Genomic DNA, 22,119 nt, shown 5'->3' on the forward strand with positions numbered 1-22,119 from the left:
GGGCAGCTATTTCGAGTTGGTCTTGTTGATTTATTGAATGAAAAGGAAAAACTTGCTTAATTTAATACATAATTTAAAGGTTTATCATCCTGTGTAGCTCCGTATTATTAAAAAACAGGGCGTTAACTCTTCATCAAATCGCATTTATAAGTAGTATATGTGCATCCGAAATGGTAAACATAAAAGAAAAATGTTTGAAACGTCTGAAGTCGCTGAGCTGAAGCGGAAAAATCCCCGATCAGAGACGTCAAACTCCACTTTCTGTATTCGGACGCCGTGCCGAAAAGGGGTTTGAGCGATCTCTGACCTCTGACCCGTCCGGAGGTGGACGTCGACGCTGAGCCGGTTTTCATTTTCATTCGCCGAGTGCTGGTTTACTTGTTGCCCCGGGACGCCGGCTCACGGAAACATGGCGGTAACTTTTAGCATGTGGGGAGAAAAGGTGTGTTTGCGCCTCAGACCGCAGAGGATAGAAAGCTCTTAGGCCGAGCTTTTAGAGGTGAACATCAAAAGTGAACTAAAGGTCACATCCTAAAAGGCGATTTAAATTAATAGTGAGCATAAAAAGAAAAAAAAAAAAAAAGGAAAAAGCCTCTGAAATGTGAGTGCGAGTGGGAACAAGAAGGTTTTGGCCAGAGGTTTGCTCGCTCTTACCTTCATCAGAATCCAGTAAATTTGTGATAAGTGACGATTTTCCCACCTTTTCCATGTTTTCCTGTTTCTTGTGCCCCCCTCCCCCATCCTACACACACACACACACACACACACACACACACACACACACACTTTTTTTTAGGGAGTCAGTGATGATGGTAATGATGTAGTGGGAAGAAGGGAAGTCGTGACGGAGTGAATGAAAGAGAAAAACTACAACAGATGACTGAGACAAGGCGGAACGAGCTTGAGAGCGATGTTGCATTCAGGACACCTCGGAACGCCGTAAAAAAACGACCTCCGACTTGTGAAAAAAACCAAAAACAAAAAACAAACTGAACTCAGGAATCACAATCTGGAAAATGCGGGTATCATTCAAACGTTCCGGTTTCTCTGATTTGAGCTGCAGTGGAAAAAATGTCAGGAAACAAATCGCTAAAAAAAAAAACTTGCGGATTTACATTAAGATTTGACCCGACGTGAGAACGATTATTTACTACTTCAGCAAACCAAACCGCACACGGAACAGAACGCAGATTATCTTCTTCTCGTTAGCGATCAATCGATTTTCCCGAGTCGACCCTCAACGCAACGCCGTCACCGAAATCCCGGCATCTGAGCTGAAGTGAACGCAGCGTTAAAGCGATCAGGGAAAGGAAGGGTAAGAGAGAATAACACATGATGTGAAAGAGAGAGAGAGAGAGAGAGAGAGGGAAAGAGAGAGAGGGGATCTCCTTGAGCTGACGGGCCGGGCGTGGACGGAGAGAATAAAACGAGTGAAGGAGGGCAGGCGTCTCGGAGACAGGGTGGAGTGTTCGGGGATTTCCTCCGGTCCAATCCCACGTCACACCTTCGACGGCCGCATCGCTGAAGGGAAATTCCTTTAACAGACACGAGGTGCACATCCCGTCCATCCCTCTCGTCTTCCCGTCTGTACATCTGTCCGTTTTTATTTTTTTTTATTATTATTTTTTCACGTTTTGAGTGTCTTCCTCCTTTATCCGCTAACTTTCTACTCCCTGTTTATCCTTCCTCACCTCATTTTCTCATACATTAGCTCACTTGCCTGCAGCCTTTGGCCCCGTCATCCCTCTAACTCCGATCTGAACGCTTAACCGCATGTGTGTGTGTGTGTGTGTGTGTGTGTGTGTGTGTGTGTGTGTGTGTGAGAGAGTGTGTGTCAAGCTAAGCTGCGAGGTCGTGGCGCTAATCCGTAAAGCTGGCCCTCTTGCATAAATTCCTAAATTCCACATTTTAAGATTATCTGCGGTAATCTGACTGGTGCAAGTCACACACACACACACACACACACACACACACACACACACACACCTCGCCTGTGTTGATCCAGTTCACCTCTCACCTCTAAACCGCTAAACTCACGCCTCGGGTTGGCTCACACACACACACACACACTCACTCACACACACACACACACACAGCTCTGGTGGTGGGACGGCGCTGACCGCTTTTGGCACCCAAAATCTCGTCTGCTCAGGCGCAGCTGAAAACCCTCCTGGGACCTTTTTCACTGTTTACTCTGTTTCTTCTATCTTCTCCGTCTGTGACGTCGCGGAGCATAAAACCACCGGATTATCTGCAGGAATTAAAGTTCACACACGTTTAAACTGACGTGTAATTGCCGAAATTCACATTATGCATCACAGCAAGATTCATAAAACTGGTGCAAGTTATGTGAGAATAAAAAAATAAAGAGGTAGGCCTGTGTGCTGAGGAGGGTTTGGGGGAATAAAAAATTAAAAGTGAATAGGTTTTGTCTGAAATGAGATCATAAGATAAAGCACCACCCACTGTAGTCTCAAAAAAAAAAAAAAAAAAAAGATTAATATAGTTTAGGATGAGTTTATGTACCTAATTAAACTGTAATGTAAATCTGGTTGTAAGTTATATGAGAAACACCAACACGAAAAGTATTTTCAGAACATGAGTGATTTTTTTATTTGCACTGTGTATTAGTCAGCACTTACACACACACACACACATACATACACACACATACACACACACACCTGTTGAATCTCCAAAGACGAGTGATGCACAAATGACTAAAAGTAATTTAGAAGAATTCAGAAGACGGCACTTTGGGTGGTGAAAACTTGTGAAACGTACGAGGCTTTGTCATTATTTTACCAAATTTCTACACGAGATAATTAAGTGATCAATTGAAAAAAAAAAAAAAAAAAAAAAAAAGCAGAAAAAGTCATCAATAAGGAAAATAATCATGTTGAAACCCAGAAACCTCAGCGGGCAGTGACTGAGCCGTTGACTGAAATGCAGATTATGCGGATTATGATCATTTCGGATGAATAAGCTGGAGATGTGATCGAGCTGTATTGATTCCCGATTTAAGGTGGAATGATCTGGAACATGAACAGCGGAAAGTTGGATGTTGACCCTCCTATTAAGTTTGGGGCCAATTTGACCCCATTCAGTGTTTAACGTCTCTAAATAAATGATTAACATAATTTTTTTTTTTTTTTTTGCTTCATATTTAATGAGTTTTTCTAATGTAATGGGTTCTACCGGGTAAACATGAAATTCACACGATGATATGTTTTCAATGTCCTGTACACACTTTGTAACACATCGGTTATAAATAACAAAAATCTGTACTTACAAATAATATAAAGCCATTAAAACACCAAAAATTTATATTTCTTTCCAAGTTTAGGTCAATCAGTGAGATTTTATGGTGATTTGCATATTTTTCCATAGTGGCGTAATAGGAATACTGGATGTATAAGTGGGGGTGGGGGGTTATGTTTTATTTAATAATTATTAATTAGAATTATTCAATAATCATTTGGTCTTCACCCAGCCAATCTCAATGGCTTTGATTTTCTATAGGAAAATGAAAATTTTAGAAAAATTTTATAAAAGTAATAAAGTCCTGTCATGTTTACTAATAACAGTCTAGGGTTTTTTTTTTTTTTATTATTTATTTATTTTTTTAATTTTAAAGTATTTCAACGAGTGCCCTATAAAGGGTTAAAGGGCTATTTAGGTCGTCAAAAAAAAAGAAACATAAAGCACCTGACACATAAACTTTGATAACAATTAGATAATAATAATAATTTTATGGAGGTTTAAACTGCTGAGGGTCAAATTGAGCCCAAACATAAAAGATGTTTGTAAATTTGAACGTAACAGGAGGGATAAACTAAATGACCTGAAACCATCACACCTTCCGATTCATCGACTCGTCCCACTCACTTCTCCTTTGTCTCCTCCTCCTCCTCCTCCTCAGGGCTCGGGCTTCCACGCGTCGCGGAGGCAGAAGTACGGCAACGTGTTCAAGACCCACCTGCTGGGCCGCCCGCTCATCCGGGTGACGGGCGCCGAGAACGTGCGCAAGGTGCTGATGGGCGAGCACACGCTGGTGACGGTGGACTGGCCCCAGAGCACCGCCACCCTGCTGGGCCCCAACTCGCTGGCCAACAGCATCGGGGACATCCACCGCAAGAGGAGGAAGGTGGGGGCGCACGCACGCACACACACACACACACACACACACACACACACGCACACACACACATACACGCACACACACACACTGGCATAAGAGGAGACACACACATATTAAAACATACACATGCACTCCATCTGTGTTATAATAAGAGTAAACTACTATTAGTGACAATACATGCATTTGCACACACACACACACACACACACACACACACACACATGTTTAGTGAAAGTAAAGACAGGGAGGACGCGCTACATACATCCCCCCACACACACACCACACACACACACACTGTGCCATAAGAGGAGACACACACATATTAAAACACACACATGCACTCCATCTGTGTTATAATGAGAGTAAACTACTATTAGTGAGAATACATGCATTTGCACACACACACACACACACACACACACACTTCCATAAGAAGAGAAAGGCACATACAGCAGACACACACTGTCACTGTTAGTGACAGTACATGCATTTGCACACACACACACACACACACACACACACACACACACGCAAAGTCACACACACACACACACACTCTGCCATAAGAAGAGAAAGGCACATACAGCAGACACACACACATTAAAACACACACATGCTGTGTTATATAAAAGTAAACTACTGTTAGTGACAATACATGCATTTGCACACACACACACACACACATGTTTAGTGAAAGTCAAGACAGGTAGGATGCGCTACATACATCCCCCCACACACACACCACACACACACACACACTGCCATAAGAGGAGACACACACACATTAAAACACACACATGCACTCCATCTGTGTTATAATAACAGTAAACTACTATTAGTGACAATACATGCATTTGCACACACACACACACACACACACACACACACACACACACACGTTTAGTGAAAGTTAAGACAGGTAGGACGCACTACATGCACACACACACACACACACACACACACACACACACACACGAGCGGGGAGGTGAAGATGCGACGGAGCGAACGACACAAGCACCGAACACACATTCACACACGCTCACACCTTAACTGAGAGAGAGAGAGACAGAGGTAAGAGAGATAGGAGACACACACACACACACACACACTCGTGTGCACACACACACACACACACTAACACACACAGGGCCGCCAGTGAAAAGGTATCCTGTGGTCTCAGTTCAGCGTATCAGCAGAGCTCTGGCTGCTCAAGCGTGAGAACGAGCTCCTCTTCCCTCTGTCCGTCACACACACACACACACACACACACACACACACACACACACAGAGAGAGAGAAAGAGAGAGAGAGAGAGAGAGAGAGAGAGAGGATGACCGGCTAACTTCGATATCGCCCCTGTCTTTGCCCTCCGTTTTGTCTTTTATTTCTCTGCTTCATTCCTCCTAGTCCTCCTTCCACTCTGCCTCTCTTCCCCCTCTCTCTCCTTCTCTCTCTCTCTCTCTTTCACTCATAACCACCACTCTTTCTCTCTCCATCCTCCTCCTCTTCCTCCCTAATTCCCTCTCTCTCTCCGTTTCTCTCTCTCTCTCTCTCTCTCTCTCATCTGTGCCAGGACCATTTCGGCTAATCAGCCACTTACCTCTCCTTCCTATTATCCCCTTATCCCTGGGGTGCATACCTTCCTCTTGCTCTCCCATGCACACACGCACACACACACACACACACACACACACACACACACACACAAGATGCTCAAACACACACATGAACAACACCGATGAAAGGCGCGAGTGCTTTAACACAGGGGCTTGTCTGGTCTCTCTCTCTCTAGAATCTGGGGGTGTGTTGGGGGATGGTGGTGTGTGTGTGTGTGTGTGTGTGTGTGTCAGGTTTCGGTGTCCCGGGACAGTGAGGGGTCGGCTGGGTCTAATCTCAGCTCCCCCTGCTCTCCTCTCCCTGGAGACCTGCCGCGGTAACCTCGTGTAATGACCCCTGATTAGGAAGGCTGCCTCCGACGTGGCACAAAGAGGGGCTTTCTGTGTGTGTGTGTGTGTGTGTGTGTGTGTGTGTGTGTGTGTGTTGGGGGCGGCGGGGGGGGGTTTGAGGGCGCAACACACAGGGACATATACAGACACAAGTTTGTGAATGAAAGCATATGTGCACACTCCCTCGGCCCCCGGATAAATAAAAACAACATTTTAAAGGAACAATTCACCCAAAATACAAAAAAAAACCAAACAAACAAAAAAAAAAGATATATATATATTTTTTTCACTTAACCTGTCAGCTTATCTGTGCGATTTGGTGAGGTTTCCAGTCTGTCTCCCTTCCGCCCCGAATACAACAGAGCCTTTCCAAAAATAATGGGAACTACTTCTCGCCGGCGTCATGTATCCATCCGCCTGCAGTCGATATGCATTTAGAGGAACTAGAAGCCAGGTGGAGAACAAGAGGGAACGGCAAGGAGGGCAAATAGATCAACTGGACATTTTGCAGGACTTGGGTGTATATATATATGTGTGTGTGTGTGTGTAAATGTGTGTTTTCTGGATAATAAAACTAAGTCAGCATGCAACAAGCGAAACTAAACTGAAAGAAAGACAGAATGAGTGTGTTACTGTTACTGCTGCTGCATGAGTGTGTGTGCTCGTGTGTGTGCGTGTGTGTGTGTGTGTGTGTGTGTGTACCTAACCTTCTCGTGGTTTTCTTACGGAAAAACAATCACCACAGAGCCAGTCAGTTTCCATATAACCCCGTGTTAAACAGGGAACGTGGCCTGGTTTCCACTACGGGGCCAGACGGGGCCAAACGGGGGGGTTTCGTCACCGTCCAGGCCCCGAAACAACACGCATAGTCTTCATCATCATCATCCACCATGAGAGAAGAAGCCGTCTAATCTTAATTTGGTGTGAGAAATCCTGTTTTTTCTTCAAACGATGAGATAATCCCACTTGTTTCCAAAAGACGTTTCACTTGTTTTCCTGCAGACAAGCTGAAATGTGACGGTGAACCGAGGCAGAATCATGCAAATGAGCCCAACTTGAGTCAACAAACAAGATGGAAACAAGTGAAATCATCTCATCTCAATGGCAGATTTTTTTTTTTTTTAAGGAAAAAACATGATTTGAACGCTGAAGATGAGATTAAATGTGACGATGGAGATTTGTTGCAGTGTAAATGATAATTCAACTTGTCTCCTTGTTTGTGTAAGACAGGGTTTTTGGGCGTCTTACCCATAGTCTTAAAACATCTCACCAGTTTATGCATCACTCCGCCGATCCTAACCACAACTCAAATTACCTGCACACCATATAGTTCCAAATGAAAAACTAAACAACGGAACACAATATTTATAAACGCAGTGACCATTAATTAAATGATGTGTACAAAAATAAATCTCTTCTTACATTCGTTTCGGGGTGAAATCCCGTCATTATGTCAATATGTATCTTACCGTATTTCACCAATTAATCGCCGGGCCACAAATAGCCGCCGGGTTCTTTTAAACGCCTGGGGTCTGCACCCATTTTGCGTATTAAACGCCCACCCGAATAACCGCCGGGGCGATTATTTGCATTATATTGAGGTAACCCAAAGTAAGGCTATTCACCTTATTTTTGCAGAAGTAAACAGTTAGCCGCACAATAACAGTGCGCCACTTCCGTTTCTGTCAAAATAAGAGCGCTAGCTAACATTAGAAAAAAGAGTGTAGCGTAATCTTAAATTGACCGACTGTAAATATGTTGGACAGTAGCTGTCATCACGATAATGACCTGGTGTAAAAATAAATAAAGGCCTGCAGCGAATAGCCGCCTGGTTCTTTTAAATGCCCGGGGTCCAAGTCGATTTTGCGTATTAAACGCCCGGGCGATTAATTGGGGAAATACGATATCTCGTCCTTGTTATTTTTAAAAAAATTTTATTCTCTTTGGTATTTTGGAATCGTTTCACCTCACTGCTGCGTTTCCCCCAGTGTGGAAATGAGCGAAAGCAAAAGCAAAAGCAAAAGCAAAAGCCGCGCAGCTTTAAACTCCAGCTGACCTTTCGTTTTTAGTGACAGCTCCTCACTTGTAAACAATGAGTAATGCCTCGGAGCCTCGGAGCCTCGGAGCCCCGGAGCCCCGGAGCGTTTCTCCCGCAGAACGAGCGGATCGAAAACGTGGAGCGAACGTGCCGAGGTGACCGAGCCGAGCCGAGCCGAGCCCCGCCCGCCGGTGGAAAAGTGGCTGAGGGCCTCGGCTGTGTCCTTACACGCTGCGAAAACACATGCACTATCCAAGCTGCGGGGTTTTTTAAGGTGTGTGTGTGTGTGTGTGTGGGTGTCTGCGCCCGGCACACACACGCACATGCACGCAAGGAGAGGATTTTTCGAGGCATGCAAAGCTACACACACACACACACACACACACACACAGAGGAGGATTTTTCTTCGACACTGTGTTGACAGTGGCAGCCAGCTCTTATTTTCACTCCTACTGACATACCTGTTTTTTTTTTTCAGTTCCCCTTCTCTCTCTCTCTCTCTCTCTCTCTCTCTCTCTCTCTCTGTCCGTCTGCTCCACATTTTCCTTTCCTTCCTTTTGTTTTTCTTTCTTTTGGAACAATCCCTCCATCCCTATATTTAGGATCGGGAGAGAAGGAGACAGGGATAACAGAGAGGGAGAGGGAGGGAATAGAAGAAACATGTGGAGGGAGATTAAAATTGACCTCTGCCTCAATTATGCTGTCACTCTCAACCTCCTGACATCTCAAGGCTCTCTCTCTCTCTCTCTCTCTCTCTCTCTTTTTTCCACATGCCTAGAAGTCATTTCGTCCCATATTCAGCGTTAAAATCCTGTTTTTTTTCTTCAAACGGGGTAAAAAAATCTGCCGGTGGGGTGAGATAATCCCACTTGATTCCAGTGCAGTTTCACTTGTTTCGGGGTTTTATCTCTGGGAGGAAGCGTAAATACGCCGCGACAAGGCAGAATGAGGCGGATCGGCCCACGAGGATCGAGAAAGTGACTCTTGATTCAGGAAAATTATGCAAAAAAGTGGGATTTGGGCCTTACTTTTGACTTTTACTGTGACTTTATCTGTGTGTTGCACCTGTAAAAGGATAGTTTAAGAAATTAAGACGCCATAAAATCGCATTGAGCACGTTTTAATTTGGCATTTAGAGTCAAAAACCGTCCCTCAACTTCTTTTCTCTCTCTCTTTTTCGGACAAGGATGCTGCTGTGCATGTTGCTTCTGTCCGTGTGTGTGCATGTGTGTGTGTGTTTCCTTGCAAGAGACCCTGTGCTTTCTGTCCATCGCCAGTAGAGGGCATAGCCAGTTGTAACCGAACTGAAATCCTCTACCTGTTCTCTGTCTCTCTTCTCCTTTTTTTTTTATGCTCAATTAGAAAAAAAAAAAGTAGCGTCAAGAAATGTAAAAAGTGTGTTTGATGGAGAAAACAAGAAGATGATGCAGTTTACTTTAAATGTCACCACACGGTTTGACACTGAAGGGGATATAGACCCGAAATCAGCCGGAAACACAACACACACCTCAGAGAATTAAAATGAAACACTGTAAAAACAAAAAAATCTCCATCTTGAAAAGTCAGGCTCATATTCAGGGTTTTCCTTCAAACAAGGTGAAAATCTGGGATGAGATACGACACGAGATGCGATAATCCCACTTGTTTCCGATGCAGTTTCAAGGAATTTTTCTATAAATGTGTTGAAACAAGGCAGAATAATCCAGATCAGCTCTCTGGGATCGAGAAAATGACGCCCGATTGAAGAAAACTCCGGAAACAAGTCGATTCGCGTCGGAAACGAGTGGGATTATCTCATCCCACCGGTGGATTTTGTTTTACCTTGCTTGAAGAAAAAGATTTTAACCCTCTGAACCCCCAAGCAGTTTTTGGGTGTTTTCTGCTCCCCTCACATTTTGGCTCACTGTGGGCTATGGAAACAGCACAGCTGTGGCTATCACCTGAAGCCATTCAAAAATGTCATTCACACAGTATGAAAGAGTTATAGTGCCATAAATAATAATAATCAATGATTTTTTTTTTTTTGATAATTTATTTTACAAAAATCGAGAAAATTGGAATAAATGTACAGAACATTTTTTCAGGTGCCCACAAGTGTCACTGATCCAGGAAAAAAAAAAGTAGGGCTTCACATGATTAATTTCCTGAAATATTAACATTTTTCCAACCTGTATAAACTTAGGCGCTTTTACTGCCTTGCGCCCTTCCATGTTACTACTGTACACACACTGAAATTCAGTGAATTTTCGTCACGCGACTGTTGGGCTCACCTGAATCAATCAAGATGTCTCAGATCCGCTGAAGACCGCAGAATTTTCTGTTTTTTGAATGATCTGGATTGAGTGAACGACTATTTTTTGGCGAATTGTTGAATGAAGCATGCATAATAAAATGATTCGAATGAAAAGTCACTTTTTTAGGCTTAGTTTCGTCCTTTTTTGTAACGCTAAAGGGAAGTCGGACATGTTGCATTCAGGGACCGTCGGAAAATTCAAATTCCGACAAAAAAATAGTTTTTTACAGCGTCCAGCTATGATAAACGATTGAATTTTGGCGATTTTTTAAAAAATACATGTCTTTCTATCCCGCCGGCAGGTTTGGGGTTCAGGGGGTTAACACTGAAGATGAGTCCGAACGGCTTCAATCAATCAATCAATCGATCAATCAATCAAACTTTATTTATAGAGCACTTTTCATGCGAAAGGAGCAGCCCAAAGTGCTTTACATAAAAACACATAAAAACTATACAACAAACAATAGACACAAGATATATCCCCCCCTTCACACACACACACACACACACACACACACACACACACAAATTTAAAAACACTAAGGAATTAAAAATACTGAGGAAATGCTATCCTACACTCGCCACTTCGAAGTGAGGAAACACTAGAGAGAAGATAACCCATATTAAAGATTAAAATTCAGTAAATATCAATTAAAAAAAAAAAAAAAAAAGTCAAGACGGAGGTTCAACGACGCGAAGCCCCCGCCGCTCGTGTCATTACGGTAATTTAACATTGTTGAACATGGAGGCCGGCGAGAGCCCCCTTAATCTCAGGCTGACATAATGTTATTTTGCCTCCTGTTTGTCTTTCATTGTCTCAAATCCTTTTATAACACGCCGCCGCCGTCCAAGACTAACGTTCACCCTCGCGTTCGCGTTTGATCCGCGGCGCTCGGCGGGCACGAGCCAAAGAAAGCAAAGGGGGCCGAGTTTCGATCTGAGGCGATGATGGAAAGGAGAGAGAAGACGTATGGAGCGCTTGTTTGACTAAGAGAGAAGAGAAAAGAAAAGAGAGAGAGAGAGAAGTGAAAAAAGGATGGATGAAGGGGCAGGGAGAGACGGGAAGAGGTGGGGAGGGGAGAGAGAGAGAGAGAGAGAGAGAGAGAGAGAGAGAGGGAAAAGGAGGGCAGAGAGAAGAATAAAGGAGTCTTTACATGTCTGTGGAACCAGCAGCTCGCAGCACTTTCACATAATTTAAGACATATGGACGTTATTAGGACGACTGTGTGTGTGTGTGTGTGTGTGTGTGTGTGTGTGTGAGACTATATGTGTGTGTGTGTGTGTGTGTGTGTAGTCTGGGAGTACATGTGCGACAATGTCTATGCCTGTCCATGCCTGTGTTAGTGTGTGTTTGTTCATATGTGTGTGTGTTCGTGTTAGTGTGTGTTTGTTCATGTGTGTGTTCGTGTTAGTGTGTGTGTGTGTGTGTGTGTGTCCATAATGTTTCTTTAAGCCTGTGTCTTTGCACTGCAGGCTATAGAAGACAGTCACGTTTTTGTGGTGCAGGCAAAATACTATTCTACCCACCGTGCTATGCTTGCACACACACACACACACACACACACACACGCACGCACACACACACATGCACGGACACACACACGCACGCGCTCACGGCCTGTGTGGTACTCGAAATGTCCCACAGTGACACTGCATGAAAAAAAAACTCAGTTTGATTGGCAGCCAGAGCCGTGTAGGGAGATACCATGTGTGTGTGTGTGTGTGTGTGTGTGTGTGTGTGTGTGTGTGTGTGTGTGTGTTTTTCTAACCTATAGTTACCTTTCAGTGTCTCGCCTGCACACACCGGTCGCCAGACTGGACCGACCCTCCAGTAGCGCAAATGCCACCACATCATCTGAGAATGTGTGTGTGTGTGTGTGTGTGTGTGTGTGTGTGTGTGTGTGTATACATTCACCCAAATTGACCAATTATGCATAATCCGTCGCAGATGAGCCAGAGGGCAAAATTCACAGCGTTGTTCACCCTCCCCTGGCTGGCAGTCTGTGTGTGTGTGTGTGTGTGTGTGTGTGTCTAATCAGCTTCCAGCCCATCTTCAGTAGCTGTAGCGTGATTCTGTGATCGCTGTAAGCAGGAACACACTCCTCTGGTTTCCTGGTCCTCTGGTAAATAGTTCTGATTGGCAGATTGAGCGACGAGTTGAAAGACTTGAGAAACCGACAGCGGGACGGCGGCGACCGAGCGACCGACCTAATGACAGACTCCAAACCAGCCGGGCTGACTGACTGATTCACCAGGCGGCCAAATAACCAAATAAACAAATAAACAAATAAACAAATAAACGAGCGGGGTGAGCGACGGCCCCGTTCCCATCAGAGCTCCATCTGGTTTTCACACCTCACTGCAGTGCGACCTGATTCTTAATGACTTAATGAATTTAATCACCATGCACCGTGTGTGTGTGTGTGTGTGTGTGTGTGTGTGTGTGTGTGTGTGTGGATGGGAACGGGACTTGACAAGTGGTAGTTGATGCTAAGTGACATAACTGAAAACACAGCAACGAGTTCATACTAACAATATAAATAACCATAATAGGTAACACTTCACAATAAGAGTACAACAATTAACGTTACTGCAGTAATAAAAATTAAGTAACAGTTAATAAAAAATATGTAACAGATAATAAACATTAAGTAACAAGTAATAAACATTAAGTAACAGTTAATAAACATAAAGTAACAGGTAATAAACATTAAGTAACAGGTAACTAACCGTTAACTAATGTGTCTAAGAATCATGTACTAATGCTGTTCATGCTAAGGTATTAATTTATATGTTATTTAAGGGTTATTGTAGATATTATTAACATTAGTAAATGCCATAATAATCATTAACTAACAGTTAATTAACCATTACGGCATTAACTAACGTTAACTAACGTTAATTGTTGTACTCTTACTGTGAAGTCTTACCATAACAATAATAACAATAATGATCTTTATTGATTTACCACCAATTATGACGATGAATCATGCAGGCAAACGTTCAGTTTTCTAAACATGTGTGGACGCAGATCCTGACAGGTTAGTAACCTCAGCTGTCGAGTCCAAAGATGCCGACGTGACCTGGATCCAAGTCAGAAAAAAAATGTCCGCTACCTTTCTTTACCTTTAATTCTTTACCTTTACCTTTAGTTGTAAACGCCTCACTTGGGCCAATCAGTGTCATTTTGAAAATACTTTAACACTGCGGCAAGACGACATATATTTTTTGTTGGCACGATAACATAAAATAAGCTTTATTACCCTAAAGGGAAGTTGCTATAATGCAGCGTACAGTAAAAACAATAACAACAGACAATAAGACAGAGGCCGGCATAATAGAAAATGATAAAAATACACATCCAAACGATAGTAAACCTGGTAAATCTTGCAGAATGATTTATGATAACTAGTTAATTACACCCACTAACTAACTAACTAGCGAATGAGCTAGTATTGTGATCACAGTAGTGTGTTTTCTGGGCTGTTTTGAGGTCAGGTGGTGTGTGTAATCCCCTGTGGTCGGGGTTGGACAGCGGGTCATGTAAGCTGATCTGGGACCAGCGGCCCCGGGGCGCGGCTGCAGAGGAAATGTAGCACCGCTAACGTCTTAGGGAGCCGTGTGATCTGCAGCAACCACTCCCTAACACACACACACACACACACACACACACACACACAATGTACATACGCATGCACAAAGGTACCCACACAGAAAGACACGCACACACACACACACACACACACACACACCACACCGCCGGCTCAGTGGACTATTGTTCATTCATTCTGAGGGCGGCGGAGGGAGGGAACCCGGGTTTGGAGGAATGAGGCGGCGGAGGGGAGAGAAAATGAGAGGAAAATGAGCTACAGGGCAAAATAAGAGGACGAGTGCCCAGATGATGGTTTGGTGGCTAAAACATGGACCTCAGGAACCACATGTACCCCCCGCTGGCCTGGGCTCACGTCCCAGCTGAGCTCCCACGCCTCCCTCGCAGCCTCCGTCCCGTCCCGAGACAGAAAAATGGTCACACTTTGCCTTAAAATGGCGTTATTTCCATGCCTTAACACATGGAAGTATACTGTACGAGTGCGATAGTGCCGTGTAGCAAACAATTCCTCCATGCACACAAGCTTGTAAATGCAAAACAAAGCAGGCATTAAACCGTAACACAACGCATTGGTGTACAAATCCTGATTTTCCAAAGGGGTTTCCATTCTATCCAATGTAAAATTCTTTGATTTTTCCATGACTTTCCATGACTAAAATGTTGACTTTCCATGACACAAAGGCCCATAAAACAATGTTGATATTGTTTGACCAAAATTTTTTTTAACAGACTTCAGAATCAGAGGTCTTATTCAAGTTTATTATTTTGTTTTATTCTGCTGGGCAAGTGAACATAACACAAACACAATGGAAAATCAATAATATGTTTGGTGATTTATTGATTCTTTTAATTTGAGGCTGAAAAATGTTGCTCTATGCTTTGTCCCAAGAATTCATTGAATTGGCTGACTTTCCAAAATTCCATGAATTTCAAGGAATTATTAAGTATGACCTTTGGTAACCCCGTGTAGAGGAGGCCCTGTGGAGTGAGGAGGAGGATGTTTTTCACCGGCAACCAGGAGGAAAAACTGCTCCCTGCTTGCTGGAGAAAAACACCATTGGTGTTGGGCATCAAGTGCACCAAAAAGATTAAAACTCAGATTTTTTTATAGGGCACTTTCAGTACCTTTCATGGTTGGTTCTTCATGCAGTGGAAAAAGGAAACAAAGTCCCAGGTTTTCCTTGGTAATCGAAAAGGGCCAAGAGACTTCCAGTCATCTTAGTTTACATAGTGACTACAAGGAAAGGCTAGACTGTGTGTTTAGTGGAGTTGAATGTGTTTGCAAAGTGATAAAATGTGAAGCAAAGTCGTAAAAAAAAAAAAAAAAAAAAAAACTCCTCAAGGTGATAAAATACAATGAGGAAAAACCACAGAAGAGATGCGGTAACTGGCTTGCAGATAACGAAGGAGTTCACGAAACCATAAAATCACTTCAAAACAAAGGAGAAAACAACAAAGAAACAAATTAAACAGGGTAAAGAGAGGTCTGCCTCTGTTTGCCAACTGAGATTAAAATTGAAAATTGGGGCTGATTGATTTGCTCCCGATCGTTGTAGAGAAATATTCATCTCAAGTATGAAATTTGCCCGTTAAAATCATTTTATGAGGCAGAAAATGCGAACCATCTGTGCCAGTCACCACCCAAACCAACAACCACAACGTCACAAAACGAAAAAAAAAAAAAAAAAAAAAAAAAATCCTTAAATTTTGGCGATTTTCATGTTCTACCTTAACTTGATGGATTTCACGCTCCTGTACAGTTTGAGAAAGCTCTGCTGCCCCTTGGGCTTCTGAAGCTCTTTCAAAACACATTGGGCAAAATGGAAAACGCACGGTTGTCAAGCTAAAAAACGAGGCTGTTTTCCCTCAACGCTGAAAAGCTGACATTTCGGTGAGGTTCGGCCCAACGGCGGCGACTCGCTCCTTTCGGTTCAGCTCCAAATCAAAACCAATTTGTCATCATTTTGAAGACAGTGCTAAAGGTTAAATGCTACTTATCCAAGAGAAGCCAAATGTCTGAGACTGATCCCTATTAATATAAAAGCCCTTTTTTCTAGTTTGTTTCCACTCTACTCTCTCTCTTTTCTCCTCTCCTCTCCAATGTTCTCTACTTCTAAATCACTTCCAAGACTGTTTTAAGGGCAGTTTTGGAGGTTAAATAACTTGGAATGTTGTTTGTCCAAACAACACTGACGACTGGTGACTGATTCATACTAAGAAATACTATGAGTAGCCAGGAAAGACTTAACTCTCCCTCGCTCTCTCCCTGCCTGTCATCCTGGTTCTGCTGACTACAGGGGAAAATCTCCACAATGTATAAGTCTCTACTGTTAGAAAGTGAACAGGGAGGGAGGCAGAGAGCTGGAGAGAGAGAGAGAGAGAGAGAGAGAGAGAGAGACTGGGGTGAATAAGGAAAGAGGATCACGGAATGAGCACAAGATGGAAAGTCCAGTAAAGACAGGAGAGGGTTAATGGATGGAGACTGGATTGAAAATTGTTGGACAAGAAGAAAGAGAGATCACTGGAAACAAAGAAACAACAAACACACAAAATGAAGAAAGAATCGGTCTTGAAGTAGACAGAGAGCGTGTTGAATGAAGAGGGAAACAGCAAAAAATGAATGAATGAATGAATGAATGAATGTACAGCATGTGTGCTCTCCGAGATAGACAGATCGGAGGGGTTGACTGAATACAGTTGTATAGTTCGCAAGAGAGAGAGATGGATAGTACTGTGCTTGATGCTGCTCTGTTTGTGTGTAATTGCTTGCTGAAGGTCCATTACCTTTTATTTTCTGTGTAAATGGACACAAGACAAATGTGTGGTGGCTTGAAGAAGCTGTTTTATATGTTCTTTGTGTTGTCATTTGCTGGCAACGAGCCAAAAAAAAAAGACGGAAAAATGGTGAATTTTCCACCACCAAATGAAACTAAATGTGAAAATTGCTTTGCGAATGTAGTAAGTTGGCAAAAACCATCGGTCTATCTGTTTAATTAACAGTATTTCCCTCTTTCTGTGTGTGTCCAGGTGTTTGCTAAGGTGTTCAGCCACGAGGCCTTGGAGTCCTACCTGCCCAAGATCCAGCAGGTCATCCAGGAGAGCCTCCGGGTGTGGAGCTCCAACCCCGAACCCATCAACGTCTACAGGTACAGCCTCCTCCACTCTGTCTACACCAGTAGCCAGCAGAGGCGTCGTTTGGTAGAATCACCGTCACAGGCAGTAGACACAACTTCACGGGTGATACATGATAGAGACATCCTCACAGGCAATAGAAACGTCTTCACAGGTGATAGAAACGTCTAGAAACGTCTTCACAGGAGATAGAAATGTCTTCACAGGAGATAGAAACGTCTTCAAAGGCAATAGAAATGTCTTCACAGGAGATAGAAACGTCTTCAAAGGCAATAGAAACGTCTTCACAGGAGATAGAAATGTCTTCACAGGCAATAGAAATGTCTTCACAGGCAATAGAAACGTCTTCACAGGCAATAGAAACGTCTTCACAGGCGATAGAAACGTCTTCACAGGCGATAGAAATGTCTAGAAATGTCTTCACAGTAGATAGAAACGTCTTCACAGGAGATAGAAACGTCTTCACAGGCAATAGAAATGTCTAGAAACGTCTTCACAGTAGATAGAAATGTCTTCATAGGTGATAGAAATGTCTTCAAAGGCCATAGAAACGTCTTCACAGGCTTTAGAAACGTCTTCACAGGCTTTAGAAACGTCTTCACAGGAGATAGAAACGTCTTCACAGGCAATAGAAACGTCTTCACAGGCAATAGAAACGTCTTCACAGGCCATAGACACGTCTTCACATGTGATAGAAATGTCTTCAAAGGCAATAGAAAGGTCTTCACAGGAGATAGAAACATCCTCACAGTCAACAGAAGATAGAAACATCATTGGATGCGAGAGAAACATCCTCCCAGGCAGTAGACAACTGAAACGTCTATAGAGGCGATAGTAACATCTTCACAGGAAGTATATCAGAAACATCAAAAGCCGCACAAATGTCTTTAGAGGCAGTAAAAGCACCTTCAAAAGCAGCAGAAATGTCTTCACAGGCAGTATAAATCTCATTACAAGTAGCAGAAACATCTTCATCGGCAGTAGAAATGTATTTACAGGGAACAGAGATGTTGCGATTGCAGGTAAAATGTGACTGTGGGTAGAAACGTCATCACAGCTACGGGTAGGAATAAGAGAACCATCGGTCGTAAATGTGAGTGTGCTGCCCACGCAGCACACTGAGATGCAGCACCAGGTGTGCACGGGGTCTTACCATGTGCTGACTTTCTGCAGGGAGAGCCAGCGGCTGTCCTTCACCATGGCCGTCAGGGTGCTGCTGGGCTTCAGGGTGTCCGAGGAGGAGATGAGGCATCTGTTCTCCACCTTCCAGGACTTTGTCGACAATGTCTTCACCCTGCCTATAGACCTGCCGTTCAGCGGCTACCGGAAGGTGAGCACTCTCATCCTTGTCTCTTTGCCACCTTCCTCCTCTAGCTGCATAGTCTTCATCATCTTTTTCATCACTTCATGAGTCATTTACCAAACAGACCAATCTCCCTAAAGGTGCTCACTCTCTTATGATGGGTTGTAGGCTATAGTTAAATATTTCTTTGTGTGTGTGTGTGTGCAGGGAATCCGTGCACGGGACACGCTGCAGAAAGGCATCGAGAAGGCCATCAGGGAGAAGCCGTTGTGTTCGCAGGGGAAGGATTACAGTGACGCGCTGGACGTCCTGATGGAGAGCGCCAAAGAGAACGGCACCGAGCTCACCATGCAGGAACTGAAGGTAACACACACACACTCACTCACACACACACACACACACACACACACACACACACACACACGCGCACAAGAACAGGAAACAAAGAAAACACATAGGTATGCACTCAGACATTAGTAAATGAGTAGACCGACACACTTGGGGGTGAGAGCGTATATTCAGGCACACATGCATAAAAAAAAACTCTTACACTTGCATATGAAATGGAACACACACACACTCACACACACACACACACACTTTTAACACAATTTGTACTGCACCTGGGTGTAAAATATGACTATAGGAATGCTATAGTCATGCACAGGGAGACAGTAACATCAGAAGACACACACACATGCACACACACACACACACACACACACACACACACACATGGACAGGCACACCCTCTATTTACCTATTAAAGTAATTCTGAGGAATTCAGTGGAAACTCAACTCTACTTCTACTCTCTCTCTCTGTGGTTTCTGGGTTAAGTCCAGGGCCAAAAATAAGTCAACACTCCCCCCACTAGGGGTCTGAAAGAGGCCTCCTGTACACACACACACACACACACACATATAAATACACACAGAGTGAACTGGGGAGCCCCTGTCGCAGAGGCCTGGGCCGAAGCACCCTCCTGCGGTTTTCTGACGCACGCATATATAATACACACACATGCACATGCACATAATGTACACACACGTGCGCACACACACACTCACACACACACACATACGTGCAGAGTGAGGCAGGGAGAGATGTTTAAACGCAGATGATGGCAGATGAGAGGTTTATAATGAGAGTCGTGCTGCCCAGACTTCCCTGTGTTATTTATTCCACTACTGTACCTTAATAATGGGCCTGGCAAGGCACACTACATGTTGTTGTTGGACACAAACTTCACATTTCCAAAAACTCTACTTTTCAGGAATGAAAAACAACAGCCAGTGCGTCATTAGCTGACAGTTTTCTTTTTTTTTTTTTTTTCAGTGCTGTTGTGAATCACAGCTACCTTGAGGTGTGGTGTGGTGGATTAGTTTCCAAAGGTTATGCCGTGTTAAGAGCAGTTTGTCAGCTTTTCATATTTTGAAAGGGCTTTATCAGTTTGAAGTAATCAAAATACATTGCTGGCTACAAATTTACAGAAGTAGGGTGAGAAATTGTTTGACTACTAGTGCATTCATTGCTCCTGCCTCAGAAACTGTAATGACTTTTCCAAAGAGAAAGGATAGTCTTACATCATCACATACATTTATGTGAAGGATTTACAATTATGGCTAATAGCGCTGATGGTATACAAACTCATTGGTTCCAAAAAAGAAAAATCATCATTAGATCAAATCACCAAACTAGTCAATCATAGATTGAAATGACTCTTTTCACACCCCTATTTGATATATAACCCTCACCTCTCTATCGCCTCCCCCAGGAATCCACCATTGAGTTGATCTTCGCTGCCTTCGCCACCACGGCCAGCGCCAGCACCTCCCTCATCATGCAGCTCCTCCGCCACCCCCCTGTCCTGGAGCGGCTGAGGGAGGAGCTGCGGGCCAGGGGCCTCCTCCACAACGGCTGCCTCTGCCCCGAGGGAGAGCTGAGGCTGGACACCATCGTCAGCCTCAAGTACCTGGACTGTGTCATCAAGGAGGTGCTGAGGCTCTTCACGCCCGTGTCTGGAGGCTACCGCACCGCCATGCAGACCTTTGAACTGGACGTGAGTAGCCTCTCTGCCAAATTGTGATTGTGAACTGACAAAGAGTCCATCTGTCCATCCATTTGTTTTGTAAAATAGGGAAGAAGCAGTTTGAGTAAGGTTAAACTGGCTTATATTAGCTCTCAGTACTAATCTGACAGTCCTATAATCAAGGCCCAACCTCCTGACACTGAACTTTGTGACACCCATAGCATTTGAATTCAGGTGGTACCTAATAACAGCATGGTGATGCAAACGCTTCTTTAAGGAGATGGACAAAAGGGCCTGGAACTGGAGTGTTGTCACTCCCATTGTTGGCAAAATCCCTAACCTTAAAGAAAACAAATCTAAGGTGTGATTGCAACCTAAGATACAAGGTGCAGACTTGATACATAACACATAACCTTCAATTTCTGTCTCTTTGTCTTCAGGGCGTCCAGATCCCTAAAGGTTGGAGCGTGATGTACAGCATCCGGGACACACACGACACCTCGGCTGTCTTCAAGGACGTAGACGCTTTCGACCCTGACCGCTTCAGCCAGGAGAGGGGCGAAGACAAGGAGGGACGCTTCCACTACCTGCCGTTCGGCGGTGGCGTCCGGTCCTGCCTGGGCAAGCAGCTCGCCACCCTCTTCCTCCGCATCCTGGCCATTGAGCTGGCCAGCACCAGCCGCTTCGAGCTGGCCACCCGGCAGTTCCCCCGCGTGGTGATGGTACCCGTGGTCCACCCGGTTGACGGGCTGAAGGTCAAGTTCTACGGCCTGGACTCCAACCAGAATGAGATCATGGCCAAGTCAGAAGAGCTGCTGGGAGCGACGGTTTGAAGAGTGGAGAGACGATCGAAGAAGGGGTGGTGAGGGATCGATCGAGGGAAGGATGAGAGAGAAGATTGAAGGAAAGAGAGAAGGATTGGCAGAGAAAGATTTTCCTCTCCCCCCACTTCGTTCTCGCAAGTTGGAGGTTCCTTTTGAGACTGAAAGAAAAGCAGAAGTCTTCGTCTCTTGTTCCAATTGATGATGATCAGGACTTTCCTCAGAGAAAGAAAGAAGCTGCCAAAAAAGTTTCTAATTATGCTCTATTGTGCGTATTTTTTTAAAGAAATATACAAACAAAATGTATGTTTAAAAAAAGCTATGTAATATAATTTGAAATAGAATGTGGGTAATGCACAATGGGAGAAAGAAGTATGGAGATACTTTTGGTGAAATGAAGTGATGAAAAGTAAAAGATTAACATGATAGTGGAAGGAAGGAGAGATGGATGAAACAGGGTATAGGATGAAAAAGTATGTGCTTAATCAAAATCAATGGACCATTTCAATTGTCTACCAGGGTAAATGAGATTATATAGATTGGGTTATATTAGTAAACTAGACGGAAAATTATGTATATTTTCGGGTCTGAATTGGTTAATCTGGGGCCAGAGCTCTTTCAGGTTGCACCCAGATTCAGCTTTTATTTTGCATAGATTTGAAAAAAGACTCGGAAGAATGACAGAAATCAGTGGTGGCTTGTTTTTAGTCAGGTGTTTTTTTTTTTGTTTTGTTTTTTGTATTTTTGTGTTTTTTTGGGTAGGGTCATACCAGATCCTTCAAATGCAAATTGTTTACTAGTCTACA

At 43.8% G+C, this 22,119-nt stretch overlaps 1 protein-coding gene across 1 annotated transcript in view; it reads left to right on the top strand.

Moving 5' to 3' along the window:
• cyp26b1 (cytochrome P450, family 26, subfamily b, polypeptide 1) overlaps window positions 1-21,913 on the top strand; it is a 46,189-nt gene extending 24,276 nt beyond the window's left edge. Inside the window, exons 2-7 of the mRNA XM_030076772.1 lie at window positions 3,923-4,147; window positions 17,055-17,173; window positions 18,333-18,489; window positions 18,670-18,825; window positions 20,238-20,522; window positions 20,933-21,913. Coding sequence (XP_029932632.1) covers window positions 3,923-4,147; window positions 17,055-17,173; window positions 18,333-18,489; window positions 18,670-18,825; window positions 20,238-20,522; window positions 20,933-21,325 — 1,335 coding nt within the window. The 3' untranslated portion in view covers window positions 21,326-21,913. The remainder of the gene's footprint in view (window positions 1-3,922; window positions 4,148-17,054; window positions 17,174-18,332; window positions 18,490-18,669; window positions 18,826-20,237; window positions 20,523-20,932) is intronic.
• Window positions 21,914-22,119: the final 206 nt, after the last annotated feature.

Source organism: Myripristis murdjan, chromosome 18 (genome assembly GCF_902150065.1).
Source record: "Myripristis murdjan chromosome 18, fMyrMur1.1, whole genome shotgun sequence".
Lineage (NCBI taxonomy): Eukaryota > Metazoa > Chordata > Actinopteri > Holocentriformes > Holocentridae > Myripristis > Myripristis murdjan.